The sequence below is a fragment of the Talpa europaea genome (assembly GCF_964194135.1).
Source record: "Talpa europaea genome assembly, chromosome: 16".
In the NCBI taxonomy this organism is placed as follows: domain Eukaryota; kingdom Metazoa; phylum Chordata; class Mammalia; order Eulipotyphla; family Talpidae; genus Talpa; species Talpa europaea.
In genome coordinates, this window is record NC_140084.1 from 50,946,787 (window position 1) to 50,973,225 (window position 26,439).

Here is a 26,439-nt window from a genome sequence, read left to right on the forward strand (position 1 = left end):
AAGGAGCGGGTGTGGCCAGAGGCTGCACTGTGCTGGACACATGGGGGCGAATGGCGGCTGCTCGTCCTCTCGGACCTGGCCCTGGCCCCCACAGGGCGAGGGCTGGCAAAGGAGGACCCAGCTGGACTCCCCCAGGGTGCCCGGGGGGGTGTGGCGGCTTCTGGAATCTGTTTCTTCCCACGGGCCTGTCATGGGTTCAGCCCGAAAGGGCGCCCGCTGGAGCCCCTCCGTGTGCTCAGGGTGGCTGGACTGTCCCTCCTGGCCCAGCCCCACAGACAGCCGCACTCGCTCTGGCTTCACGAACTCACATTTATTCACAGACAGACACGGGCACAGGGACAGACCTCTGCTCACGGGGCCCCGGGTCTGGCAGGCCAAAGAGCTGGTGGTGTCCAGTGTGTACAGTGGGGACGGCCGGCGGGGGGCGGCCCCGCCAGTCTCCGTCCTCCGGCCAAGTGTCCTCCGCCTCCTTTCCAAGTCCTCCTGCCTTAAGACACGTGTTGGGGTGAGCAGTTCCTAGCCAGCATGGGGGGCCGAGGGCGGTGGGGAGGGAGGGGCGATCCAGGACCCCCCTCTGCTTAGTGTCGCGCGCTGGAAGGGGAGGAGGGGCGGGTGGGCAGAGGAGGGGGCTCGCCTTCGGCTGCCCTCCTCCGCCTGGCAAACCGGGGGGCTCCCGCGGAGGGGACGGGGTGGCTGTGGGGTCAGGAGGCCAGGCCCCCCAGCCCGCGCAGGTGCGCCTTGCTGTCCAGCTCCTCCTCGTCCATCTCGAAGGCGGAGTGGTCTTGGCTGTCGAAGCAGGAGGCGCTGAGGAAGACCGGGGGCGCCGGCGGCGACTGGGGCGGGGTCCCGGGGGAAGGCGGCTCCTCCTTGATGAGGGCGGGGGCCAGCGGGAGCCCCGCCTCGTCCTGGCCGGCCGGCGGGGGCGGCGGGGGCGGCAGGGGCGAGGGCGGGGCCTGCGCCTGGAGCGCCTGCAGCGCGGCCGCCCTCTCCAGCTCGGCGCGGTGGCAGCGCTGGTGGCGCAGGAGGCTGTAGGCGCGCGAGAAGCGGCGCGGGCAGCGCGGGCAGGGGTGCGGCGCCGGGCCCCCCGCGTGGACCTGCGCGTGGCGGGCCAGGTCGGCCAGCCGCTTGAACTCGCGCTGGCAGCGCACGCACTGGAAGGGGCGCGCCCCGGAGTGGGTGACCCCGTGCTGCCGCAGGTGCGCGCGGCGCCGGAAGCCCTTGCCGCACTCGGGGCACCAGAAGCGGGGCTCCCCGGCGGGGGGCCGGGCCGGGGCGGCCTCCCCGCCGTTCTGCCCGCCCTCGCCGCCGGCCGCGGCGCCCTCGCCGCCCTCGGGCCCCTTCCCTGAGTGCCGGCCGCCGGCCGCCTTGTCGTCCCTCTTGGGCGCCGGCAGCGGGGCCAGCAGGCTGAGCGCGCCGTGCACGCGGCGGTGCTGGCGGAGGTAGGAGGCGAGGCGGAAGGCCAGGCCGCAGTCCGGGCACACGAAGGGGCGGTCGGTGGAGTGGACCAGCCGGTGGCGGGACAGCGACCAGGGCCGCGCGAAGGCCTTGAGGCAGACGGGGCACTGGTGGCGCTTGGGCCGCGGCGGCGGCCCGCCCTCGCCCTCCTGCTCGCCCTCGGGGCGCAGGCACGGGTGCGCCTTCAGCTCGCCCTTGGTGGCGAAGGCCTCGCGGCAGCGCAGGCACAGCAGCGTCCAGTCGGCCTGCAGCAGCACCTGCTTCTCCTCCTGCCGCCCGGCCGCCAGCGCCAGCTCGGCCCGCAGCTCCGCGGCCCCGGCCTCGGCGGCCGCCGCCGCCTCCGACTCCCGGGGCTCCGCGCCCGCGGGGGCCGCCGGCGGGGCCGGCTCCCCCGCGGGCCACGGCTCGGGCCACGCCGCCTCCTCCGCGGAGCCCGCGGCCGCCGCGGGGCCGGGCTGCTCGGCGCCGGGGTCCGGCGAGCCCCGGCCGGACTCGGCCGCCTCCTTGGCCGCCCTCTCGATGGCCAGCTCGACCTCGCCGCCCGCGTGCTCCTGGGCCAGGTGGCGCCGCAGCTGGGCCGGCTCGGGGAAGGTGCGCGGGCAGGCGGCGCAGCGCAGCGGGGGCTGCGGGCCGTGGCCGCGCAGGTGGCGGGACAGGTGCGCCGGCCGGCGGAAGGCCTTGGGGCACAGCGGGCAGGCGTGGGGCCGCAGGCCCGAGTGGCTCAGCCGGTGCCGCGAGAGGTAGTAGGGGAAGCGGAAGAGGCGGCCGCACGTGGGGCAGGGCAGGGGCGCGCGGGGGGCTCCCGCGCCCCCTCGGCCGCGGCCCCGGCCTCGCCCCCGGCCGCGGCCCCGGCCCCGCCCCCGGCCCCGGTGAGGCGGGCTGCCCTGGGCGGGCGGCGGGGGCTGCGGATCCATCCTGCAGGGGGCGGGGGGGGGGGGGGGAGAAGCAGACACGGGAGGGGCGGCGAGGGCAGGTGTCGGGCCGGGGAGGGGAGGCCGCGACGCGGGGGGCGGCGGGAGACACGGACAGGCGGACGGACGAAGACGCAGACAAAGACGCAGACAGACACGGGACGGAGGAGGGGGGAGGGCGCCGGGAGGGAGGCCGGGGAGGGAGGCCGGGAGGGAGGCCGGGAGGGAGGCCGGGAGGGCGCCGGGGAGGGAGGCCGGAGAGGGAGGCCGGGAGGGAGGCCGGGAGGGAGGCCGGGGAGGGAGGCCGGGAGGGAGGCCGGGAGGGAGGCCGGGAGGGCGCCGGGGAGGGAGGCCGGAGAGGGAGGCCGGGAGGGCGCCGGGGAGGGAGGCCGGGAGGGAGGCCGGGAGGGAGGCCGGGAGGGCGGCCGGAGGCGCGGGCAGAGCCCGGCCGGGCGGGGAAACAAAGGGAGGGAGGCGGCGGCGCGGACGGGACGGGACGGGACGGGACGGGGTCGCACGTGGGGGCGGCGGGCAGGGCGGGCAGGGCAGAGGGGCGGAGAGAGGACACGGGTCAGTGCGGGCCTCTTCTCTCCCGGCCCTGCGGGGCGCTGCAGGCCGCGCCCGGGCTCCGCGGCGGGGGCGGCGGGGGTGTCGCGCGGGGCCCCGGCGCGGGGGGGGCGGGGGTCCGCGCGGGGAGGGGCGACGGGCCGGGCCGGGCCTGCGAGGAGGGGCTGGGCCGCGGGCGGCCGGGGGGCGGGGGCGGGGGGCCGGGCCCCGGGGTGCGGGGCCGGGTCCCAGGGGCGGGGCGGGGCCCGGGGCGGGGGGGCGCCCGCGGAGGGGGGCCCCGGCCGGCGGCGCCGGGCGCGGGGCGGGAGCGCGCGGCCCGCGGGGGCGTCGGCCGGGCCGGCCCGATGGGGGGCTGGGCGCGGGCCCGGGCGGCCGCGAGGCCGCGTCCTTACCTCCGCCTCCGGCCCTGTCTCCTGCCGCGGCCGGGCGGACGGTGGCGGCGCGGGGAGGCCGAGCCCGGAGCGGGAGCGGCGGTGCCACCGCCTAAGCCTTCCCCCCGGAAACCCGCGCGCTCGCGCCGGGGGGGCGGCCGGCCGCGGGCCGGAAGCGGGGGGGCGGGGCGGGCCGGGGCGCGGGCCGCCCCGCCGGGGTCCCGCTCGGGGGTCCTCCGCGCTCCGCAGAGGGGCGGGCCGGCCCGGAGGTGGGGCGCAGCCCCCAGCACACGCGCCCTCATTCATTCCGCCCGGAGCGCAGGCGCGCGCCGGCCCGGGCCGCGGGGCGGCGGGGACGGGCGGCGGCCGCGCCCCGGGAAGGACCCGCGCCCCCGGCGGCCGAGCGAGCGCCTCCCCCGACGCCGTCCCGCGTGCTCGCTCCGTCCCGGGCGACCCGAGCTTCCCGCGGAGACCGGCCCTGCGGGCCTGGCCTGCACCGCCCGCTGCGCTCCTCCCCAGGGCCGGCTCTGTCCCGGTGCTGGAGCCACAGCCTCGCGGACGCAGGGGCACCGTCTGCGGGGGAGCCAGGCCGGCCAGACCCACCCGCCCCCCTGGAGAGGCGGACGTGGGTGGGGGGTGGCCCAGAGCCCAGAGGAGTCCTGAGCTGCGCTCACACTGGGAGGGGGGTGATCCCTGGAGGTCTTCCTGGAGGCGGCGGCGCTTCCGTGAAAGCTGCAGGATGAAAGCCCAGGCTCGGGCGCAGGGCAGTGGAGTCGGGAAAGGCGTGTTGCAGGGACATGGCCCGCTGTGGTGCTGCTTGAAGAAATGCCTGTTAGGGCCTCCCCTGGTGGCGCAGCGGCTGAGCGCTGGGTTGCGAGGCTGCCCGCAGCCTCTGCAGCGCCGGTTCGATCCCCGGCCGCCGGTGAGGGTCCCACAAAAAAAAAGAACAAAAAAAGAAAAAAAAGAAATGCCCGTTAAACACCGTGGACGAGCGCGTGGGCCAGCAGGACCGCACAGGCATGGTTTGGCGAGTGCCTCTTGAGCCGCCTCAGCCAGGGTCAGTCCCGGGAACCACCCATCTGCTAGGTCTGCCTGCTCGTGCCCATCCACAGTGCTATAGGGATGAGCTCGGTGCTGTCGTGGGGCCAGCATTGGCCAGAGTTGCCCACCCACGGGTGCTCGCCTCCGCCCAAAGATGGAAAGGCCCCAGGTGATAATGTGAGGGGCTCAGTGGAGCTGGGGGCTGGCGCCTGCACTGGGCGCAGCAGGGGGGGAAGGCGATGGCTGCACTGTCAGTTCCAGGAACAGGCTTTCCACACCTCCCTTCTGTAGGTTTTAAAAGTGGAGACCACAGGAAAGGCCTGAGGAAAGGAAGGGGGGGGGGTTGTCAAGATAAAATAAGAGTCAGCCCTTCAGACCCCTCCCTCTCCCACTCTTCCCACTTCGCAGCGAGGGAAAGGGAGGGGCTGGCCGGGTTCAGGTTGGAGAGTCTGGGGGTCCTGTCGCTTCAGAGAAGTGGGGGCCAGCACGTGTGTGTTCCGAAGCTGCTGGTAGGATAGAGGGTGTTTCCTCAGAGACCTGTGTTTGGAGTAAACAGGAAAGACGCCCATAGAAACTGGGCCACTTCGGGGAAGGGGAGCTGAGAGGAGGTGGGGGGTGGCCCTGGGGGGCCAGGCTGTGCCTGTGCGGTGTGGCTGGTACTCAGGGTGTGCATGCCCATGTGTTTGCATGTGTGCACATGTACATATGGGTGTGAGCGTGTCTTGCATGTGTATGTGTGTGTGTGCGAGCATGTCCGTATGAGCGCGCACATGCTTGCTTTTTCATTTGATCAAATACACGTAGAAGACTTGCCACTGCCGCTAATTTTTTTTTAAGATTTATTTATTTATTTATACAAGCGCTGGGTACAGTCAGAAGCGCGGGAGGGTGAGAGAATTCACCAGAGCCAGAGCGGGGAGCAGAACAGGCAGACTGAGGAAGTACACTGGTGAGGGGAGCAGCGGGCGGCAGGAGAGGTCTGCGTGCCATGTGGGACCCTCGCGGCGGCTGGGGATTGAACCAGCACTGCAGAGGATGCAGGCAGCTTCGCAGCCGAGCCCTCAACCGCTGCGCCACCAGGGGAGGCCCTGCAGCTATTTTTTTTTTTTAATTTATTTATGTGTCTTAAGAGCTGGGGCCAGGCCAGAAGTGTGGTGGGTGAGAGGACTCACCAGAGACAGAGTGGGGAGCGGAACAGATGGATGTACTGAAATCCACTGCTGAGGGGAGCAGTGGGGAGACAGGAGAGGTCTGCTGCGCCATGTGGGTAGCTCCCTGGCCGGGGATCGAACTTGTGCTGCAGTGGCTGCAGACAGCTTCATAGGTTGCATCTTAACCCCTCATGCCCCCCAGGGAGGCCCCCATTGCTGCTATTTTAAACCACACAACCCGGCGACTGAGGGATGTTCAGGGCTCTGAGCCCCGGATGCCTTACCAAGCTCCAGGACATTCTGCCACCCGGGTCCATTAAGCAGTCGCTTGCCAGCCCTCTCCCTCTGGCAGCCCCGGCATCTCTGAATCCAGGGGGTGCCCACCAGGGCCTGGCGCAGCAAGAGGGCTTTCACCCGCTGCAGGCTGAGCCGGGCTGCCTCTACCCAGCAGGGTCTCCAAGGCCTGCCCTGTGCCTCCCCGCTTTTCACGGCTGTAGTACTCCCCCCACAGCGGGCTTTCTGTGCTTTGGGTCAGCTCTTCCCTGTCGCCTGCTGGCCTGGGTGCGGTTAAGGACGTTTGTGAGTAAGTTCTTGTGTGACCACCTGTCTGTGTGTCAATATTTTAAAATATTTTTTCCCAAAAGGAAGGAAAGAGGCAGAGAGGAGAGAGGGGGGAGGAAGGAATTCAGGAATGGGGTGGCAGGAGAGAAGCGAGCCGGGCGGGCAGGGACCCTGGCTGGGGCGCTGGGGCTCGGCCGGGCCCTGCGTGGGGCCCTCAGGCGGTCAGGGCGGCCGAGGCGGCTGCGGCGGCAGGCAGGGCGCATTCCGCGCACTGGGAGCCCCTGAGAGGGGTGAGGGCTGGATAGCCACGCGATGGGATTAGAACTTAGGGAAACCCCCGCGGGGCCCGGGGCCGGGCAGGAGCCTGGACTCGAGGCGGCTGGAGGGGCGGCGGGCGCAGGTGAGCGAGAGGAGGGGGCGCGCGCGCGGGGCGGGCGGCGCTGGTTGGCTGGGGAGGCAGCGGCCGCCGATTGGCCTCCTGCTTGCAGCCCCCGTCCAGTCTCGGCCGCTGAAGCCCCATGACGTCACCCCGCCCGGGCACCCTCGGGGCCGGGCACCCTCGGGGGCTCCCTCCCTCCCTCGCTCGCCTCCAGGGCCTGCGGGTCTGGCGTGTGGGGCCTCCCTCTGCGCCTGGCTGCAGGCACAGCCACCCCGGTGCCCGTCCTTCCGACCTCCCGGGTCGGGGTAGCCCTGGGGCGGCTCGCACTCCCCGCTGGGAAGCGTCCGGCTGCCAGGCGGCCCCTAGATCCCTGTCCCCCCACTCAGAGCCCGAGGGCTGGGAGCAATTTGCCCCTTTGCCGGCTCCCTCGGCGCCTCGCGCAGAGAAGGGGCTGCACGCGTGTTTGTGGGTGACTCCCGAGGGGGAGCGGGAGGAGGACGAGGTGGCCGCGGGCTTCAGGCGGTGGCGGGCGAATCCCGGCCGCAGGCGGGGAGTGGGCGCCGGGAGAGTCAGCGACGCCCCAGGGCGGCTGGGCTCGCGCCCGGGGAAACGCGCGCCGTGCTCCCCGCCTCCTCCCCGCCTCCGGCGCACACCCGCAAGACAGCGGGGACACAGCAGGGCCGGCGCTGCGGGCTGGGCGGGCCCAGAGGGCGGTCCGGTCCCCGGGGCGGCGCCCCTAGCGCGGGGGGGGGGGGCGGGCGGCGGCCGAACCCCCGCGAGCGCACAAAGTTGTTTCTCAGCCGCCAAGCGCCGAGTCTGGACCCCGCGGGCGGCGGCGTGGGCAGCTGAGCGTCCGGCCCTGCCCGGGGTCTTTCCACGGGCCAGCTGTGAACGGCCGGAGCAAAAGTGTCCCTAGAAGGCCGAATGCTTGCTCGCCCCGCACCCCCAGCTGTATGTCCCCCGACGTGAATCTCGCTCCTTGTGAAATCTCAGGCGCGGAGGTCGACGGGGCCGTGGAAACGTTCTGACGCGCAATTTAACGAATAATCAGAGTCACAGCCAGAGGGAGACCTTGCTGCGCCCGCCGCGCCGGCTCCAGCCCCAGCCCCGAGCCCCGCGCCCGTCCCGCCCCCGGCAGCCCCTGCGCTCTCTCCGTGCGGGGACGGGACGCTCCCGGCCGCTCGCCGCGGAGACCCCGGCCGGCCCGCAGGCGTCGGGACTGGACGTGCAGCCCCCCCGGCCGCTCCCTGCTGCCCGCCTGGCGCCCCCAGCGCTGTCCTCCGCCGCCCGGGGAGGGGCGCCGCAGCCTCTGCCCCCCGCTTCGGAGGCTCCCCTTCGTGACCTGAGCACCTTCCCGGCCCCACACCCCGAGGGCTTTGGGGTTTCAGCATCTGGGTCTGGGGGCACAGGCAGAGCCGCTGGCGGAGGGCAGCTGCGGGGTGGGGGGCGCTTCCCAGGGCCTGCGGGTGCAGGTGGACAGGACACGGCGCCCGGCGGGGTCAGCCCTGCCCCGCGCAGGCCTGTCGGTGGCGTCTGAGAGCCGAGCCCTCGGGAGGGAACCCTCCGCGCCCGCACCCCGGAGCAGCTCTGCCCTGCCCAGGCCTTCCTGCACGGGACCCCCCACCGCGCACCTCCCGCACCACGCATGCGCGCTGGGCCGCACTCGCCGTCCTCCCGCCCCGTCCCCTCCAGCGCGGGAGCTGTGCACGGGGCGCGAACGCGCTCGCCCTTCCCGCTCCCCACCACCCCCCAGCCCCTGCCTCCAGGGCCCACCTCAGCCTCAGACCAAAGCCACCTCTGCCGGGAAGCCCGCCAGGCTCACCCGCCCTTGCTTCCCTCACACCCTCTTCGTGTCCTTGGGAGGCCCACGCGCGCTCCGGGCCTGCTCTCGCCGCCCGCGGCCCATGCCCTGGGACGTGTCCCCCTGGGGAGGCCCGTTTGCGGCCGGCCCCAGTGGGCAAGACGCCTGGCGCGGAACGGGCACTCAGGGCAGGAAGCCGGGCGGCGACCTGGGGGCCACCTGCTCTGGGTGCTGGATGTCAGTTCTGGGGTGCTTGTTTGGTGGCCCAGGAACTCACTGGGGGAGCACCCTTGGGACCGATGCTCTCCAGGGCGCCAGTGAAAGGGGACACTGCCTCGGACTTGAGGGCTCTGATGGCCTGAGGTCTTGAAGCTCCTCAGCAGGGAGGGAAGATTCACCTTTATTTAGGGAGTCTGTCCTAAGGGGGGGGGTCCCCCTCTCCAGCGAAGGAGCAGGAAATGAGGCGGCGGTGACTGACAGGATGAGGTTTATTGGGGTCCTGGGGACATTGGGGCGTGGGTGGGGGCGAGGTCGAGGCTCATGGGGGCCCCTCTAGCCAAGCCCCTCTGCCCCTTGGGGTGGGGACAGAGACAGACAGACCAACAGCAATGGAAGGGGCAGGCGGGTGCCCGGGGCCGCCTCCCCCACTCAGAGGGGTTGCAGGATGGAATGACGTGGACGGGACACACTGGGGCAGGGAGTGGGGGGGTGTCGGGGTCTGCCAAGTCCTGCTAAGGAGGGGTGCAGGCCACACCTGGGGCCGTCCACGATGCGTGGGTGGGGCCTGTGCTCCGGTCAGTCCGTCCTACTGGGTGGGGGGTCTGGAACCGGCCTAGCCTAGCGGTTGGGGTTGGGGTGTCATTAGGGCTGATGTGCTCCACAGCAGGGAGCCCTACAGGGGGCCCGAGGGCAGGGGCACTGACCCTGGTCCTCTTTCAGCATCGGGAATGATGTGGGGGAGGCAGATTCAGGCTATATCCATTTTCTGGGGACACCAGTGACTCTAGTGGATAGTATTTGGAGGAGATCCAGGGAAATTTGGGGGCATGGCCCCCCCACATTCTCCAGATCAAGATATCTGAGTGGTTGGGAATGATGGCTCTCGGGGAGAGGGGCTGTCACCCCTTGGGGGGCGGCCCCTCTTTCATTATCAGGCCCCTCATGGTGGCAAGTTCTTGGGAGGCCACGGCTCCTTGCAGGGCCTCCCGCCGCTTGGGCGGCCTGTGGCTTGGCGAGGGGGTGCCCGGGCGGGTTCCAGGGACCTCCAGTTGAAGAGTCTGTAGGTCAGGGGCCCCACCCTGCGGGCCCCTCCGTCCACGTCCGCGCGGGCACGGGGCGGGCGTCTGCGCGGCGGTGCCCCTGGCCTCGGGACCCGCGTCTGGGCGGGGCCGGGCTCCCGCGGGGGTCCCGCCCCCGGGCGGCGCCTAGTCCATGCCGCGGTGCAGCTTCAGGTGCCGAGAGAGGTTGCTGAGCGTGATGAAGCCCTTGCCGCACACGTGGCAGGGGAAGGGCCGCTCGGGGCCGTGCAGCAGGCGGTGGCGCTTGAGGTAGCACTCGTGCCGGAAGAACTTGCCGCACTCGAGGCACGGGAAGGGCTTCTCGCCGGTGTGCACCAGCACGTGCCGCTCCAGGTCGCGCGGCGAGCGGAACAGCTTCTCGCACTCGGAGCAGCCGAAGATCTTCTTGCCGCGGCCCGAGCCGGCGGCGGGCTCCCCGGCCGCGGGCGCGCCCTCGGGGGCCGCCGCCTCGGCGCCCGCGCCCTGGCCGTGGCTGGCGCGCCGGTGCTCCTCCAGGGCCGCCAGCGCCGCGTACAGCGCGCCGCAGTGGCCGCAGCCGAAGGCGGCGGGCCCCGAGTGCGCCTCCAGGTGGCCGGCCAGCGCCGCGGCCGACGCGAAGAAAGTCCCGCAGTCGCACTGGTACAGGGTGTCTTCCGACGGCTCGGCCGCGGCCGCCGGCGCCTCCCCGCCGCTCTCGGGGAGCAGCGCCCCCAGCTCGGGCACGCCGCCCCCCGCGCGGCCCAGCAGCAGCCCGCCGTCCCAGGCCGGGGGCGCGGCGCCCGCCCCCGCCCCCGCCCCCGCCCCGCCGCCCTCGCCCGCCGCCTCCGAGGCGGCCCCCGCGGCCCAGGCCTGCGCCGGGGGCGCGCCGGCCGCCTGCAGGTCGTGCGTCAGCTTGTGCCGCTCCAGCAGCGCCGGCGCGTTGAAGTCGCGCTCGCAGCGCGGGCACTTGAAGGGCTTCACGTCGGTGTGCGCGGCCCAGTGCGCCGCCAGCTCGCGGCCCTGGTCAAAGCGCCGCGCGCAAGCGCCGCAGGCGAACGGGGGCAGCGAGGCCGCGGCCGCCGCCTCCGCCAGCCCCCAGCTGCCCGGGCCCGCCCCAGCCCCCTCGGGGCCCTCTCCCGCGGCCCCCGCGCCCCCGCACGCCGAGCAGGGCCCCACGTTGCAGCAGACGGAGCAGGGCGCGCTCAGGGCCGGGAGGCCGGGGCTGGGCTGCAGCGGAGCCGGGAGCACCCCGCGGTGCTGGCGCTTGAGGTGGCGCCCCAGGCTGGAGCGGGAGGAGAAGCGCAGCTCGCAGACCAGGCAGCAGTAGGGCTTCTCGCCCGTGTGGACGACCTGGGTGGCGTGGGGGGAGGAAAAGCAGGGCATCAGCGCTGAGGGTCTGGCCCGGGATCCGGGGACCCGGGTGGACCTGACTCTGCTGCCTGCGCGGGCCCCCAGGCCCAGGCCCAGCCTCAACACTCGCGCCCGAGGTCTCACACTCAAAGAAGCCAAGTCCCTGAGGAGCACCGCGCATACTGCCCCCCAGGTGGGGCCCCCCTCCTCCAGGCCCTTCCTCAGCCCAGCAGGGCCACCAGGGGGCTGTGACCCCGGGGCGGTGATGATGCAGGCTCAGCCCTGCCTCTGCTTTTCTCTTCTGCACAGTGGGCACAGCCAAGCTGTGCCACTCCAGTGGCTGGCTGTGAGGACAGCACCAGGTCCAAGTAACAACTCAACCCCCAAAAACTAGACTTAGCGCTGAAGTTTCCCATGGCTGTGGCCCCCGAGTCAGTGTCTGTTGGGTGGTGGAGGGGAAGGTGGAGAGGGGCTTTCCCCATCCGCTGGACTCTGTAGAGAGCTGTCTAGCCGAGCGAGGTTCCTCAGGGCTAGGTCCATGCTGCCCTGGGAGCAGCCACCAGCCCCGTGTGGCTACAGAGCACTTGTAATGTGGGGAGCGGGGCTCAGGAGAGCCTTTCAGAGGGTGCTGGTGGCTAAGGGGAGAGTCGGGAATAAAGGAGAGGTGCTGGGGGCTGTGTCCAGCGGACCGTGCCGTCTGCCCGGAGCCCTGTGCGGGTGGGGAGTGTGAGCTGCGCAGACTCGCAGTGATTGGATCGGAAGACCACGGCTGAGTGCTCAGCTGACCCTCTGGCTCTGACAGTTGCTGCCACAGGTCACCGTGTGGGCGTGGGTGGATGCGGTCATGCTTCGGGGCCCAGCCGAGCACTGTGCTTGGCCCAGCAGGTGCACAGTCAGTGTTCAGCGGAGCTACTGCCTCAGAGAGCTGTGACTGTCACATAAAGTAGAAGAATCCCCCAGGCTATTCTAAGGATTGGGGGTTCTGAGTGGGGGGAGTGGTGCCAGGGCACTCTGGTGGCTGCAGGGGCTGAAGACCAGTGGGAAGACACAGGCGGTGGGAAGGTGGGTTAGGAAGCTGGGCCAACAGTCAGGATGTGAGATTCTGAACCAGCAGTGCCCCGGGAGAGAGGAGGGGCAGTGAAGCCAGAGACCCAGCTGGTCCTACTCAGCCTGGGGCGGGAGTGTCCGGGATGAAGAATGAAACTCCTGACAGCCTTGCCTGTGAGTGTGTGCCCTGTCATGCCCTGGGGTGCCAAGCACCTCCTGCCCCGGGGCCTTTGCACTTGCCTGCGATGCTCTCCCCGTGATGGACTCCTGCCGGGCTCTGCTCAAACCCCCCCCCGCCCTGCCGCCCGGTCTGAGCTCTACCAGGGTAGCCCGACGCGGACTGACAAATGTCCTTCCCGAGACACTTCCCTTCCAGGACATTCTTTCCTGGAATCTGCCTTCTTGTTGGCGGCCTCCTGCTCACTTCAGTGGGATCGTTCTGGGCAGGCCTAGGCTCTGCTGACAGTGCCTTGGTGCCCAAGGGCTAGCAGGGGCGCAGAGTTCCTAGTGCCTAAATAAAGGAGCTGTGTACACAGGCGCGGGAAATCTATTTTTAAAGAAAGGCAAGGGGGAAGATAAACAGAATGGTAGGGGCTGGAGTGGGGGATGGCATTTGAGCAGCCGGGGAGGGCAGGCGGATACAGGCAGGGCGAACTGGGGTGACTGTTTCGCTTGGTGAGTGGGCTGGTGGCCGCTGGCCAGGCACTGTGGGGGGAGGAGGCAGGCGAGCGTGCAGCTGGGGACCTAGGGCTCGGGGCCACCCTGCCAGGGCCAGGCAGGCCGGGACTCACCTGGTGGTGCAGCAGGCCGGTGGAGTCCCGGAAGCCCTTGGGGCAGGCAGAGCAGCGATAGGGCCGCTCACCAGTGTGCGAGCGCAGGTGGTTGGCCAGGTTGAAGCTGTGCTTGAAGCCCTTGCCACAGCGTGGACACGCGTGGGGCTTGAGGGCCGTGTGGCGGGCGAAGTGGCGCCGCAGGTCCGAGCGATAGCGGAAGCTCTTGCCACACTCGCTGCAGTGGAATGGGACCCGCGGCGTGGCGGCGGGGGGTGCGGGGGCCGGCGCCGGGGCGGGCGGCGCCGGCAGTGGGGCGTCATCCATGGTGGCGAGGTGCGAGGGCAGTGGGCAGTGGGGGCTCTCTCTGCAGCGGGGGAGATGTGAGGGAAGGTCAGGGACATCACCCGACACCCCATCAGCCCCCAGACCCACTCCATTTCCTTGGGACCCTCAAGACCACACCCACATCCAAGCCACACCCCGGGCTCCTGCAGCTGTTCCGCTCATGCACAAACTCCTAACAGCTCCTGTGCCAAGTCTCCTGATCGCCGTCAAGTCACTTGTCCCCCACTTAGACCCCGCCTCGCCGCCAAGCCCCGCCCACTGCTGTCCAGCCCACCCAGCAGGATCCAAACCCGCCCAGTGTGCCTGGGCCCTGCCAACTCGCTCGGGTCTCTCGTGCTCCCTGCAAAGCCCCGCACTGATCAGAACCCTCTGGGTTTCCCTGACAAGCCTCTCTAAATGCGCCTCCCGTTCCAAGGACGACAACATCCTCCCATGAAGATTCTCAGCCAGCGCGCGGACAGAGAATTGGGGCGGGCACCCTCGGGCCAGCCATGCAGGGGGGCAGAACGAGCCCTGGTGTGGGTGACAAAACCCACAGAGGCCCCTTGGGCCGTCGCGCGCCAGAGTGGTGTCTCGGCTGCGGCAGCCGGTCGCGCGCCTGGAGGTACCCAGGCCCTCCAGGCCGGGCAGAGTCAGAGCCTGGCCCGCCCCCTCGAAGTCATCTAACTGGATCACGCAGACTTGCTATTGCCACTGAAATTCCCCAAATGACACCCCTACGCCCCACTCCCTCACACGTTCTCTCAGCCACACCCCCAGCCAGGCACCACCCCCGCTCTAAGCCCCACCCCTCCGCCTGCGCTCCATTTCCCCCCACACCCGAGTTGAGCCCTTCTACCCCTCGTCTAGGACCAGCCGCGCGGACTCGAGCGGCCCCGCCCCCAGGCCCCGCCCCTCCCAGGCCCCGCCCCACCGGTGCCCCGCCCAGTCGCCGCAGGCCCCGCCTCCTCCCGCCCGGCCGCCCGCGGGGCTGCCCCTCAAGTCCGCCCGAGGGCCGGCGAGAGCTGGCCTTTTGTGCCCCTCCCCCTGCCCCTAAAAGGTGCGGCCCGGGCGCCCGGGACGGGGGCGCGGCGGGCGGGCCCCGCGGCCGGGCGAGGTCCCCGTGCCCCGACGGAGCGGGGATTCGGGGGCCCGGGGGCGGCCCCAGGAGGCCGGGGAGGCCGGGCTGCTTTCCTCTTTAATTACTTACACCTCCCTCTGGGCGCCGACATTTTGGGCAGCGGGGGCAGCGTCACTTCCACCCGGGGGGCCCCTCGACTTCCGTCTGGACTCCCTTCTCCCCCGCACTCCCCCTTTCTCCCGCCCTCTAGGCCTCCCCCTCCCCGCCACCCGCCCTTCTCCCCCTTTCCTGTCCCTTTCCCCGCGCGGGAGGTGAGGGAAGCCGGGTCGGCGCCATCTTGAGTGAGGGCAGAGGAGGGGCGGGGCGGGGCAGCCCCCGGCGCCATTCGGACTGAGGGCACCGGGCCCGCCCGCGGCCCGTCGCCCCGGGTCGGCGCTTGCGGGCGTTAACGTAGAGGAGGGCAGGTGTGACTCCCCTTTCGCAGCCTCAGGCTACTCCTGGGTAGGATGTAGACTCGCTTCAGGAGGAAGGGGAAATCAAGGGCGCAGACTGCGCGGCCGACCCAGGAGGAAAGCGCAGGCTCCATCTTGTCCTCGCCCCTCCAGGCGGCTCTGAAGCCTCGGGCGCCATGATCGTTACGGGAATGAGCCGCCATTTCCCGCTCATCCTGCGTCCGGTACCTGTCTTGGCCTGGGTCCCCGACTGGGGCTGTGCGGGAGGAAAGCCGCAAAGCCTGTGGGGCCGGGGACGTGTTGGTGGGCGGCGACCGTCGGGGCCCCGAGGCCGACGGGTGTGCACACGCGCCCTGCCTTCGCGACGTGACCGTGACCGGTCCTTAGGACCCAGCGCGGCCCCTTTGTTCCCCGCGGGCGCGCGGCCCGACGGCGGGGGGCGGGGGGCGGCGGGGGAGGGGCGGCCGGCGTGGGCCCCGAGGGGCGGGGCGTCCCGCGCGCCGCCGCCGCCGCCGCCGAGGGGCAGCCCCCGCGCCCCCGCCCCTCGCGCCGCCCGCCGCCCCCGCGCGCGCGCACACTCGCGGGCCCAGCGACATGCAAATGAGGTACCCGAGAGGCGGGGGGCCCGGCGGGGGGAGGGGGCGGGGGGGCCGGGGCCGCGCGCTCCCGGGGCGCGCCCCCACACCTGCTCCTGCCTCCGCGCGCGCCGCGGCGCGCGCCGACCTCGCGCCCCGCCGAGCCTCCCGGGCGCGCGCGCGCAGACCCCCTTCCTGGCGGCCCCGCCGTCCGCGGCCCGCGCCGCTCATTGGCCGCCGCCCCCGCAGGGCCCGCCCCGCGCGCGGGTCTCGGCGCTCGGGGGCCCCGGGCGCGCGCCGGCTTCGGGGCGGGGGCGGGGTGCGAGGGGCGCGGGCGCCCCGCCAGGGCCCCGGGTTCTAGCCCGGGCGCCCCCGCCGCGCGACAGCGTGGCCGCGTAGCGCGGTGCCCCTCTGGCCGCGGCCCGCGCGCCCCGCAGCCCCCGCTCCCCGCGAGTCCGTCTGGCAGAGGCGGAAACTGGCCCCGAGCTTAGGGCCAAGTCAGCTGTTGGCAGGGACAGGGCTGGATTCGAACCCAGGGCCGGGACCCCGCACCCCACCCCCGGCCGCCCCTCGGGTCCGTTCCTCTCGCTGCGTGGGCCGGCTCCAGTCTGGGCCCTGCCACGCACCGGCGGGGAGCTGGGCTCGCCCGTGCCTCGGGTCCCCGCGTGCAAGGCGGGGCTTCTCCGAGGGCCGGCGCGTGCAGACCGGCCTCCCGCGTCCTGCTTTGCCAAAGGCTTCACGGGCTCAGGAGCCAGGGCCTCGCCCGCCCGCCCGCGACTCCCGCGGGGTGTGCACCTGCTGCCCCCCGCGCCGCCCAGCCCAGCACCTGGGAGCAGCTCCTTCCTCCAGGCCTGAGCCCTCCCCAGCCCCGCCCATGGGGGGGGCAAAAACATCTCTGAAGCCTGTGTGGCCCCAGCTTTGTGGGTCGAGGAAGCAGCGTGTACCCCCAGCCGGGCTTTCCCCATTTTTCACTCGCTTTGCCATTCGGTGCGGGGAGAGGCCGGGGAGGCGCCGGCGGCCCCCGTGCGCCCGCTGCTGCGAGCTTGTCTTGCGCTCCGTCCCGCAGCCTGACTGGAGTGTGTCCAGGGGAAGGTCAGCCACACCCGGGCCAAGAGCCTCACACCAGGGATGGGCGAGGTGTTGGGGGACACAGGGCGCTCCAGACTCTCCCTGCACTGACGGCTGCCCCCTCTCTCCTCTTAGCCTGCCTCCAGTGCCCAGACCCAAGCCCCCCAGCCAATGGACACCCCCAGCCCAGACCCGTTGCCTTCGTCTTTGCTCGGGGAGGAAGAAAAACCTCAGGCCTTACCTCCTCCTGTTCCCCGGGGCCGTCGAGGCCGACGTCCCGGGGGGCCCACCTCCTCGAACCGGACTCTCAAGGTCTCCCTCCCTCGCAAGCGGGGCCGGCCCCCCAAATCAGGGCAGGAGCCCCCGCGGGTACAGGGGGCGACAGCCCCAGTGGGCAGCGGCGGTGGCAGTGACCTCCTGCTGATCGATGATCAGGGCGTGCCCTACACAGTCTCTGAAGGGTCAGTGGCAGGAGGGCCGGAGGGCTCCGGCCCCAAGAAAGCCCCTCACTTCTGCCCCGTGTGCCTGCGGGCCTTCCCCTACCTGTCCGACCTGGAGCGCCACGCCATCTCGCACTCGGAGCTGAAGCCGCACGAGTGCAAGGACTGCGGCAAGACCTTCAAGCGGTCCAGCCACCTGCGGCGCCACAGCAACATCCATGCCGGCCTCCGGCCCTACCGCTGCCCGCTCTGCCCGCGCCGCTTCCGCGAGGCGGGGGAGCTGGCCCACCACCACCGCGTCCACTCTGGGGAGCGGCCCTACCAGTGCCCCGTCTGCCGGCTGCGCTTCACGGAGGCCAACACGCTCAGGCGCCACGCCAAACGCAAGCACCCGGAGGCCATGGGGGTGCCCCTGTGCCCCCCAGACCCAGGGCCTGAACTGCCCTGGGACGACGACGAGGGTGTCCCGGCCACGGCGGGGGCCGAGGAGGGGGAGGGGGACGGGGAGGCGGGGCCGCAGGGAACAGCCCGGGCCTGACCCACAGCCCCAGCCGCCTCGCCCAGGGCCCCGCAAGGCGGGCTCAGCAGGCGGGCGCCTGGGCGAGGGGGCCGGGCCGCACCCCTGTCTCGCGGGCCTCCTGCTGTGGGCAGGGCTGGAGGGGGAGGGCCCACACCTCGGGGTCCCGCCCCCTTCCGCCACCCTCCCCCGGACTGACTCGGAGGCAGGGCCCGTGGAAATAAATCTCTGCCTCCGGCCGCCTGTGTGTGTTCAGTGCGGCCCGGGCCGGCGGGAGGCCCGTCGGCGCCGCATCAGCTGGACGCCGGGGACGGGCGCCGGCCGGCTCCACCGGCCCCAAGCTCTCCCCGCAAATGTCCACCCTAAGGAAAACATTGACCCGTGTGCGCACACGTGCTCTGGGGTCCCCTTCCCCAGTCCCGCCAGCTTCCTGGGAGCTCGCAGCCGCCGCGGGCGCCCCGCATCCTGCGCTGGAAGGAAACAGCCGGGCGAGAACCAGCACTGCGGGCCGCGGGCGGGCGGGCGGGGCGGGGTTGAGGCCGAGGGGGGCTGATCGGGCCAAGGGGTGCGAACTCTGGGGGGGCCTGAGGGGGGAGGCCCCGAGAGGGTCAGGGACCTGTGGGCAGGGGTGAAAGCGACGGGGGGCGCGGGCGGGGCTTATCGCAAAGGGCTGGGGAAACCTGCAGAGGCGGGTGCGCGGTGGGGCGCTGCTGGGGGGCGCGACGGTCAGAGACGCGGGGGCCGGCGCGGCGCCTGCGTCGGGGCGAGGCCCGGGGATGGAGGGACCCCGAGTGTGGCCAAGCTGGGGCCGCGGCCCCGACGCGCACCAGGCTCTCCCGGGGGGTTCGAAGCACAGGCCCGGGCCTTGTGAGCGCTCGACCCGGGGCAGGCCTGGGAATTTGCGCGCGGAGCGGCCCACCCGCCGCGGCCACGTGGAGCCCCTGCGGGGGGCCTGCTGCCCGGTGCCGGCAGAGCCCCGCGCAGGCTGCGGGCGCGGCCCCAAGGGCGCCGGGGGCGGGGCCGGCGCGCGCCGAGTCGCAGGCGATGGGCGGGGCTTGCGGCCTTCAACCCTGAAGTGGGCGTGCCCCGGGGCGGGGCTGACGTGGGGGCGGGGCGTTGCCGGACGTCGGGAACGTGTGGGCGGCACCCTAGGAGGAGGCGGGCGCCCAGGGCGCAGGCGCGCGTGGCCCCGCCGCCCGCCGGAAGCGGCCTCGGCTGCGGCCCGCGGCCCTGACCCAGTGCGCAGGCGCGCCTCCCGCCCGGTCGCCGCCGCCGCCGCCGCGCCGCCCGCGGCCCCTCCACGCCGCCGCCTCGGAGCGCGGGCGCGACTTCCGCTTCCGGCGGGCGGCGCGGGGCTGCGGGGAGGGGAGGGGGCGGCACTTCCGGCCGGGCCCTCGGGTCTCCCGGAGCCGCGGCGCCTCCTCGCTCCTCGGCCTCCTCCCGGCGGAGACCCCGGCGCGGGTGAGTGACGGGCGCGGCCCGGGCGGCGGCGGGGCGGGGCCGCCCGGCCCTCGGGCCCCCACTCGCCCGCTCCCTTCGCTGCTCCCGCGAGCCCGGCGGCGGCGCCCTCGGCGGCCGCGGAGCCCCGCCGCGCCCGACCTTGCGGCCCGGCCGCCCCCGGCCGCTGCGGGGACGCCCCCGCCGCCCCCCGCCGGCGCCCCGCCGCCCGCGCTGCCCGGCCCGCCGGGGCGGCCTGTCAGCCGCGGACCCTCCCGGAGCGGCGCCGCTCCCGCCGCCCGCGCCCCGCCCCCGCCGGCGGGCGCTCTGGCCGCGGCCCCGCGGGGTGCCCGCCCGGACGGCCCCCCCGGCGCTGGCACCTGCCGCCCGCCCGCCGGAGCCCCCGGCCGCGACCGCCGCCCGCGGGGCCTCCCCTGGAGGGGCGCCCGTCTGGGCCGCGCCGCTGGCGGGGGCACGCGGGCGGGGGCCAGCGGGGCGGCGAGCGGCGAGCCAGCCAGTGCCGGCCTGGGCTCTCCGGGGCCCCGCGGCGCTTCCCCGAGCCCGAATTAGCAGTGACGTAGGCATGCCCAGCCCCGCGGCCGGCACTGGGGATGCCGAGGGCAGAGAGCTGGGGTGCCCGCAGTCGGGGGGCAGCAGAGGCCCGCGAGGTTGGAGCTGAGGAGCTGAAGGGAGGCACCCGGAGAGGCTGCAGGTCCTAGGGCTTTGGAGGTGAGGACGTTGCAATAAATGATCTGGCCTTTGTCAGCTCTGCTAAGTCCAGAATGTTCTTCATTGGCTCAGCACACTGGGGGTGCCCGGAGAACAAAGTAGACAAATCCCACCGCCCTGGGGGGGTGATGCCAGTTCATGGGACAGACAGCTGGAAGCCAAAATAATTGGCGCCCGAGCGTGTGTGCCCTGAGCAGGAGGTGAGGGTGTAGGGCTCCAGGGGCCTGCGGCAGGAAGGCCTCTGTCAGACATTCCCATTAGCAAGCCAGCCGCCCCCCATCACACCTGTGTGTAAGCTCCTCTCAGACAGCTGTGGGGGGGGGGGGGCTGCGCCCAGCCTGGAATGGCGGAGGACTGCCCTGGGTCCCACCTTGAGCTCCTCCGAGCAGACGCTCCCTCTTCGCCTGGACTCACGTGCTCACTGGTTCCACAAGCCCTTGAAACGGGCACTGTCCTGGGGGTGGAGCAGTGGACAGAGCTGGTAGAAACCCTCACCCGCTCGCAGCCCCCTTCCAGAGGCGGGGGAGGGAGCGCCCAGCGCCAGGACAGTGAGCAGGGTAAACGCCCTCACCTCCAGAGCCCCCTTGGATGCTGCTGCTGGTCAGCGGGGGGAGCGGGCTGGGCAGGGCAGGGGTCACAGGTCATGGGCCTCGCCACGGAGCAGATGCTCAGCAGAGTTGTGAAGGGGCGGGGGGCCACAGATGTGGGTGGTAGAGCAGGGCAGGCGGCAGAGCGGCCGTGCAAAGGTCCTGGGGAAGGAACGCAACCGTCCTGGCCAGTGGAAAAAAGAGCCGCACCCAGAGGGGACCGGGCAGGTCACTGTCAGGGTGTTACCGAGCGAGCGGGTCACTGGGGTTTCGGCAGAAGAGGGACGCCTCCTCCTGCGCGCGAGTCAGCCTTAGCCGCACCCGTGCTGGGGGTCTGCTGCGGGGTTCGGTCACGGAGCGCCCGGGAACGGGCCTGTGAGCCGCTGGTCAATGTGGGCGGCAGGGCAGGGAGGTGCGGGGGGGTGAGCGTTTGCAGCATGGGCCGGAGCGGGTTTTGTCTGGGAGAAAGGGACATCAGGACAGCACGTTGTAGGGACAGCACACCCCAGGAGCCGTCTCCCGCATCCGCTCCTGCGCTGCACTCGCTAGAGCCGTGCCTTTCGGGGGTCAGTTCGCCCCTGGCCCTCTGTCCCTTCCCCCAGACAGCGGTGCTGTGGTAGCCGCCCCCCCCCCCCCCCCCGCACGCGTGCGGGGCTCTGACCCCACTTGGCTCCAGGCTGTTACCCCAGGCCAGGACCTGCCCTCAAGGCAGCGTGGCCGCAGAGTGGCCCCCAGGTCCCAGCCTCAGAGAGACCTGGAATCTAATTCCTGCTTTCCCCGTTACTGGCACCTGAGCGTGGGGCAATGCCCTTCAGCTCCCCCATTTACAAAACGAGGCCAGTCGCAGCATAGCTCCGTGCGAGGCCTGGGGGAGCTGGCCCCTAAGCTGTCACAACTGTGAGCGTCACTGTGGGGCTCCGGCGCCCCATCATGCTCTCCGCATGGCATGTCTACCCCTGGAAAGACACCAGCTTACAGCTGGTCCCCGAAAGAGGAAGCGTCTCCTGCTCCAAGGGGGGTCATGACCCTCACCCCTGCCACTCTTTCCGCAAACAGCCCTTGGACCCCAGAATCATCCTGTCCGCTCCATCTCTGCTCCGCACCCCCTCCCTCGCCTGGGGAGCTTGCCCCTTTACTCACACGCTTCATGCACAGAAGTGTCACTTCATGCGTGCCTCTGCGTGCCGCCTTAGCTGCATCCCCTCAGTACATGGGGTCTCCATTTTTATTTTTATTTATTTTTTTAAAGTTTATTTATACAAGCACTGGGTACAGTCAGAAGCGGGTGAGGGTGAGAGGATTCACCAGCGCCAGAGCGGGGAGCAGAGCAGGCAGAAGGACCGAAGGACACTGCTGAGGGGAGCAGCGGGCGGCAGGAGAGGTCTGCGCGCCATGTGGGACCCTCGCCGGTGGCCGGGGATCGAACCAGTGCTGCAGAGGCTGCGGGCAGCTTCCCAGCCCAGCGCTCAAACGCCGCGCCACCAGAGGAGGCCCTCCATTTTTATTCATCTAAGGAGCCAGTGACTCTTCCTGGACCCACTGGTGATGTGGGGGGTGTTGAACTCCCATGTCCCATGCACCCCCACACACCACGGACACACAGAGGGGCCAGGGGCCAGGCAGTGGATACCAGCAGAGAGAGTGTGCAGGGGGGGCTAGTGAGTGCTGAGCGAGGGGCGAGGGCACTGTGCCCGCTGGGCCTCCTGGTGGAGGTGGCTGATCAGGGGAGTGAAGGAGGCACAGGAGAGCCTGGAGGTCTGCGGCGCGTCTCCCCCATGGCTGCTCTCTGTTCAAGAGGGTTTACCCAACCAGACAGCACCCCAGATAAGACTCCTATCCCAGCAGTTTCCCCTCCACAGTCTCCCAACTTCGGGAGCACCCCTGCTGCTGGGACACCCCGCCCCAGGGCGCAGCCGGCCAAGTCTTGCTTGACCTTGGGCAAGGCCCTTCACCTCGACGGTGGCCTAGACCCCATCTCTGGGAGTCGGGGGGGGGGCAGTGAGCTTGTCGCTGGGGGTGCTGGCCTGCAGGGACGCAGGCTCCGGTGGCCGTGGTGGCGGGGCTCTGGGGTTCCTGGCTCTGAGGGTCCTGGTGGGGCGCCCTCCCTCCTACAGCACGCCCCACATCGCCCCAGCCCTGCCCTACCCCAGCCCAGGCACCCTGACTTGGGCCCCAAGGTGGCTGCCCCACCGCCCCAGCACACTGTGCTCCCTCAGGGTGTGGATGAAACCCGGGGTGGACATGGGCTGGCAGCTAAGACCCATCCCGGGGTGGGGACAGCAGGGGTGCCAGTGGGCTGGGTGGGGAGCCCTGCCCTGCCCCGTGGGGGTGGGGGTGTGTGGGCCGGCGCCGGGCTGGGCTGGGCCAGACAGAGGTGCAGTGCGTGGGGGAGAGGCCGGCGCTGGGATGCCCCCTGGCGGACACCCTTGCCCCACAGCCCAGCACTGGGGGAGGCTGGTCCAGAGGTGGACGCGGGGCAGGAAGGAGGGGCCCGTGGGCCGGCTCCCCTCTGCGCCGGCGGCCGAGCGCGGGCCAGGCTTCCGCAGCCCTCGACGGGCCGGGCCTGGGCGCGCCTGCGGGCTGCTGGTGCGGGCAGGGTGCCCGTTGCCCCCTCTGTAGATGGGGGGCGGGGCGCAGAGGGGGCTCGGCAGCCGCCCGGGTCCCAGTCAGGAAGTGGCCCGAGTCCGGCCCGGGGGCCACCCTGGCGCGCGGCTAGGAGGGCCGGGCGGGCGGGTGGGGCGAGCCCGGAGGCGGGGGCGCCGGGCTGGACGCTCGGCGCCGTCTGTGCCCTCAGCCAGCGTCTTCTCCGCAGGGTCTCCGGCCGCGCGCCGAGATGGAGGCCAACCCCGCGGGCGGCGGCGCCGGGGGCGGCGGGAGCAGCGGCCTGGGGGGCGAGGACGGGGTGCACTTCCAGAGCTACCCCTTCGACTTCCTGGAGTTCCTCAACCACCAGCGCTTCGAGCCCATGGAGCTGTACGGCGAGCACGCCAAGGCGGTGGCCGCGCTGCCCTGCGCGCCCGGGCCCCCGCAGCCCGCGCCGCCGCCGCAGTACGACTACCCGCCCGCCGCCGCCTTCAAGCCCAAGGCGGAGGCGCCGGCCGCGGCCTCGGCGGCCTCGGCGGCCCCGGCCGCGTCGTCCTCCGCCGCGGCCAAGAAGCCCGACCCCCCGCTCGCGCCGGCCTTCGGGGCGCCGCCCCCGCCCCTGTTCGACGCCGCCTTCCCCGCGCCGCAGTGGGGCATCGTGGACCTGTCGGGGCACCAGCACCTCTTCGGGAACCTCAAGCGCGCGGCGCCGGCGGCCGCGCCCGCGGGGGCGCCCGGGCTGGCCGCGCCCGCGGGGACCCCGGGGCCGCTGCCCGCGCCCTCGCAGACGCCCCCGGGCCCCGCGGCCCCCGCCGCCCCCGCGGCCTGCGACGCGGCCAAGGACGACAAGGGCTACTTCCGGCGGCTCAAGTACCTGATGGAGCGGCGCTTCCCGTGCGGCGTGTGCCAGAAGTCCTTCAAGCAGTCCTCGCACCTGGTGCAGCACATGCTCGTGCACTCGGGCGAGCGGCCCTACGAGTGCGGCGTGTGCGGCCGCACCTACAACCACGTGTCCAGCCTCATCCGCCACCGCCGCTGCCACAAGGACGCGCCGCCCGCCGCGGGGGCCCCGCCCGCGCCCGCCCCCGCCCCGGCCCCGGCCCCGGCCCCCGGCGCGCCGCTGCCCGCGCTGGGCCCACCCGCCGCGCCGCCCGCCGCTCCCGCCGCCGCCGCCGCCGGGCCCGCCGCCGCCCCCGCCCCCGACGGCCACGCCGCCCCGGCCCCCGCCGCGCCCGCCGCCGGGGTGGGGGCGCCGCCGGGCGCGGGGGGCGGCGAGGGCCCGTTCGCCTGCCCGCTGTGCTGGAAGGTGTTCAAGAAGCCGAGCCACCTGCACCAGCACCAGATCATCCACACGGGCGAGAAGCCCTACGCCTGCTCCGTGTGCAGCAAGAGCTTCAACCGGCGCGAGAGCCTCACGCGCCACGTGAAGACGCACTCGGCCGGCCTGCTGCGCCTGCCCTGCGGCGTGTGCGGCAAGGCCTTCCGCGACGCCGCCTACCTGCTCAAGCACCAGGCGGCGCACGCGGGCGCGCCCGGCCCGCGGCCCGCCTACCCCTGCGAGCTGTGCGGCAAGTCCTACTCGGCGCCGCAGAGCCTGCTGCGCCACAAGGCCGCGCACGCCGCCCCCGCCGAGGCGCCCAAGGACGCGCCGGGCCCCGCCGCGCCGCCGCCCGCCTTCCCCGCGGGCCCCTACCTGCTGCCGCCCGACGGCGCGGCCGGCGACAGCGAGAAGGCCGCGGCGGCCGCGGCGGCGGTGGTGTACGGCGCGGTGCCCGTGCCGCTGCTGGGCGCGCACCCGCTGCTGCTCGGCGGCGCGGGCGCGGGCGGCGCGGGCGGCGCGGGCGGCGCTGGGGGCGCGGGCAAGACGTTCTGCTGCGGCATCTGCGGCCGCGGCTTCGGCCGCCGCGAGACCCTGAAGCGCCACGAGCGCATCCACACGGGCGAGAAGCCGCACCAGTGCCCGGTGTGCGGGAAGCGCTTCCGCGAGTCCTTCCACCTGAGCAAGCACCACGTGGTGCACACGCGCGAGCGGCCCTACAAGTGCGAGCTGTGCGGCAAGGTCTTCGGCTACCCGCAGAGCCTCACGCGCCACCGCCAGGTGCACCGGCTGCAGCTGCCCTGCGCGCTGGCCGGCGCCGCGGGCCTGCCGGGCCCCCAGGGCGCGCCGGGCGCGGGCGGGGCGGGCGCGGGCGCGGGGCCGGCGGGCGCGGCCGAGGGCCTGAGCTACGCCTGCTCCGACTGCGGCGAGCACTTCCCCGACCTCTTCCACGTCATGAGCCACAAGGAGGCGCACATGGCCGAGAAGCCCTACGGCTGCGACGCGTGCGGCAAGACCTTCGGCTTCATCGAGAACCTCATGTGGCACAAGCTGGTGCACCAGGCCGCCCCCGAGCGCCTGCTGCCGCCCGCCGCGGGCAGCGCCCCGCCCGCCGACGGCTCGGGCGGCGCCGACGCGGCCGGCGCGCTGGACCACGGGCTGGCGGGCGAGGTGGGGGCGGCCGTGGCGGCGCTGGCGGGCGTGGCCGGCGGGGAGGACGCCGGCGGGGCGGCGGGCGCGGGGGGCGGCGGCGCGGCCGCCGCGGGCGCCGAGCGCTTCAGCTGCGCCACGTGCGGCCAGAGCTTCAAGCACTTCCTGGGGCTGGTGACGCACAAGTACGTGCACCTGGTGCGGCGGACCCTGGGCTGCGGCCTCTGCGGCCAGAGCTTCGCGGGCGCCTACGACCTGCTCCTGCACCGCCGCAGCCACCGGCAGAAGCGCGGCTTCCGCTGCCCCGTGTGCGGCAAGCGCTTCTGGGAGGCGGCGCTGCTGATGCGCCACCAGCGCTGCCACACGGAGCAGCGGCCCTACCGCTGCGGCGTGTGCGGCCGCGGCTTCCTGCGCTCCTGGTACCTGCGGCAGCACCGCGTGGTGCACACCGGCGAGCGCGCCTTCAAGTGCGGCGTGTGCGCCAAGCGCTTCGCGCAGTCGTCCAGCCTGGCGGAGCACCGGCGGCTGCACGCCGTGGCCCGGCCCCAGCGCTGCGGCGCCTGCGGCAAGACCTTCCGCTACCGCTCCAACCTGCTGGAGCACCAGCGCCTGCACCTGGGCGAGCGCGCCTACCGCTGCGAGCACTGCGGCAAGGGCTTCTTCTACCTGAGCTCCGTGCTGCGCCACCAGCGCGCCCACGAGCCGCCGCGGCCCGAGCTCCGCTGCCCCGCCTGCCTCAAGGCCTTCAAGGACCCCGGCTACTTCCGCAAGCACCTGGCGGCGCACCAGGGCGGCCGGCCCTTCCGCTGCTCCTCCTGCGGGGAAGGCTTCGCCAACACCTACGGCCTCAAGAAGCACCGCCTGGCCCACAAGGCCGAGGGCCTCGGCGCGCCCGGGGCCGGGGTGGGCGGCCTGGCCGGGAAGGACGCCTGACGGGCCCGGAGCCCCGGCCTCGCTTCCGGGGGCCGCAGACGTGCCCCGGCCGGCCTCCCCCCCCCCCCCCCCCGCGACCTCAGAACAGACGCCCTCCCCGCCTCGCCGAGCGCTGGGGCACCCGCTGAACTCGGCCCTGGCCACCCCTGCGGGCACGCGCCCGCCCCCCCCCCCAGGTGCTGGGTCCTCACAGGCCTCAGAGGCGGCGCCCCAAGCGCCCCTCCCTCCGGGCGTGGAGGTGAGCGGGGTGGGGGTGCAGGGAGGGGGCTGGGTGCTCTTGGGGGGTGGGTGGGGTGGGCAGACGCGGCTTGTACAGAGCAGAGAATAATAAACCGTATCTCCATGCCCGAGGCCCTTCTTGCACCCCGGGGAGACTGGGCCTGCAGCGCTGGTGAGATTGAGGGGGGTGGGGGAGCTTTGTTTCCCTGTCTTTGGGTCCCCCGGCACCCGTGCCGTCCCTCGCGTGCGCCCAGTGCCCCGCACGTGCCCCATCGGCCAGTGCTGAGGCCGCGGCCCCTGGGGCCTGCCTAGTGGGGGGGGGGGCCAGGGAAGCCGCTGTCCTCAGCCGCTGACTCCTTGCCCT

General features: G+C 72.9%; 4 protein-coding genes across 5 annotated transcripts; 2 read left to right on the top strand and 2 right to left on the bottom strand.

Annotated features, from left to right (window-relative positions):
- Nucleotides 1-395: 395 nt before the first annotated feature.
- ZNF579 (zinc finger protein 579) lies at nucleotides 396-3,431 on the bottom strand. Of its 2 annotated transcripts, XR_014617104.1 has the most exons (3): nucleotides 3,326-3,431; nucleotides 635-2,370; nucleotides 396-483 (listed from the first exon to the last, which is right to left on the bottom strand). XR_014617104.1 is itself a non-coding variant. In XM_084256615.1 (2 exons), the coding sequence occupies exon 2, from the start codon at nucleotides 2,367-2,369 to the stop codon at nucleotides 702-704; it is 1,668 nt and encodes a 555-aa protein (XP_084112741.1). In that variant the 5' UTR covers nucleotide 2,370; nucleotides 3,326-3,431; the 3' UTR covers nucleotides 582-701. The 2 variants fall into 2 exon arrangements, 1 of the variants encoding a protein (XP_084112741.1); XM_084256615.1 differs by lacking the exon at nucleotides 396-483 and having other exon boundaries at nucleotides 582-2,370.
- Nucleotides 3,432-9,530: 6,099 nt separating this feature from the next.
- On the bottom strand, nucleotides 9,531-14,404 carry FIZ1 (FLT3 interacting zinc finger 1; the record flags this gene model as incomplete). Its single annotated transcript, XM_084257305.1, is given in 5 exon segments — nucleotides 9,531-10,843; nucleotides 12,682-13,027; nucleotides 14,198-14,324; nucleotides 14,327-14,374; nucleotides 14,377-14,404. Coding segments are annotated over 5 exon segments (1,731 nt in total). The 3' UTR covers nucleotides 9,531-9,661.
- A 289-nt stretch (nucleotides 14,405-14,693) lies between these two features.
- Nucleotides 14,694-17,141, top strand: ZNF524 (zinc finger protein 524; the record flags this gene model as incomplete). Its single annotated transcript, XM_084257057.1, has 2 exons — nucleotides 14,694-14,744; nucleotides 16,299-17,141. The coding sequence occupies exons 1-2, from the start codon at nucleotides 14,697-14,699 to the stop codon at nucleotides 17,139-17,141; spliced, it is 891 nt and encodes a 296-aa protein (XP_084113183.1). The 5' UTR covers nucleotides 14,694-14,696.
- A 5,565-nt stretch (nucleotides 17,142-22,706) lies between these two features.
- Nucleotides 22,707-25,856, top strand: ZNF865 (zinc finger protein 865; the record flags this gene model as incomplete). Its single annotated transcript, XM_084257058.1, has 1 exon — nucleotides 22,707-25,856. The coding sequence occupies one exon, from the start codon at nucleotides 22,707-22,709 to the stop codon at nucleotides 25,854-25,856; it is 3,150 nt and encodes a 1,049-aa protein (XP_084113184.1).
- Between the last annotated feature and the right edge of the window lie 583 nt (nucleotides 25,857-26,439).

What these genes read in the sequence shown, in the direction of transcription:
- ZNF579 (XM_084256615.1), bottom strand. Translation starts at nt 2,369, where the DNA reads ATGGATCCGCAGCCCCCGCCGCCCGCCCAGGGCAGCCCGCCTCACCGG.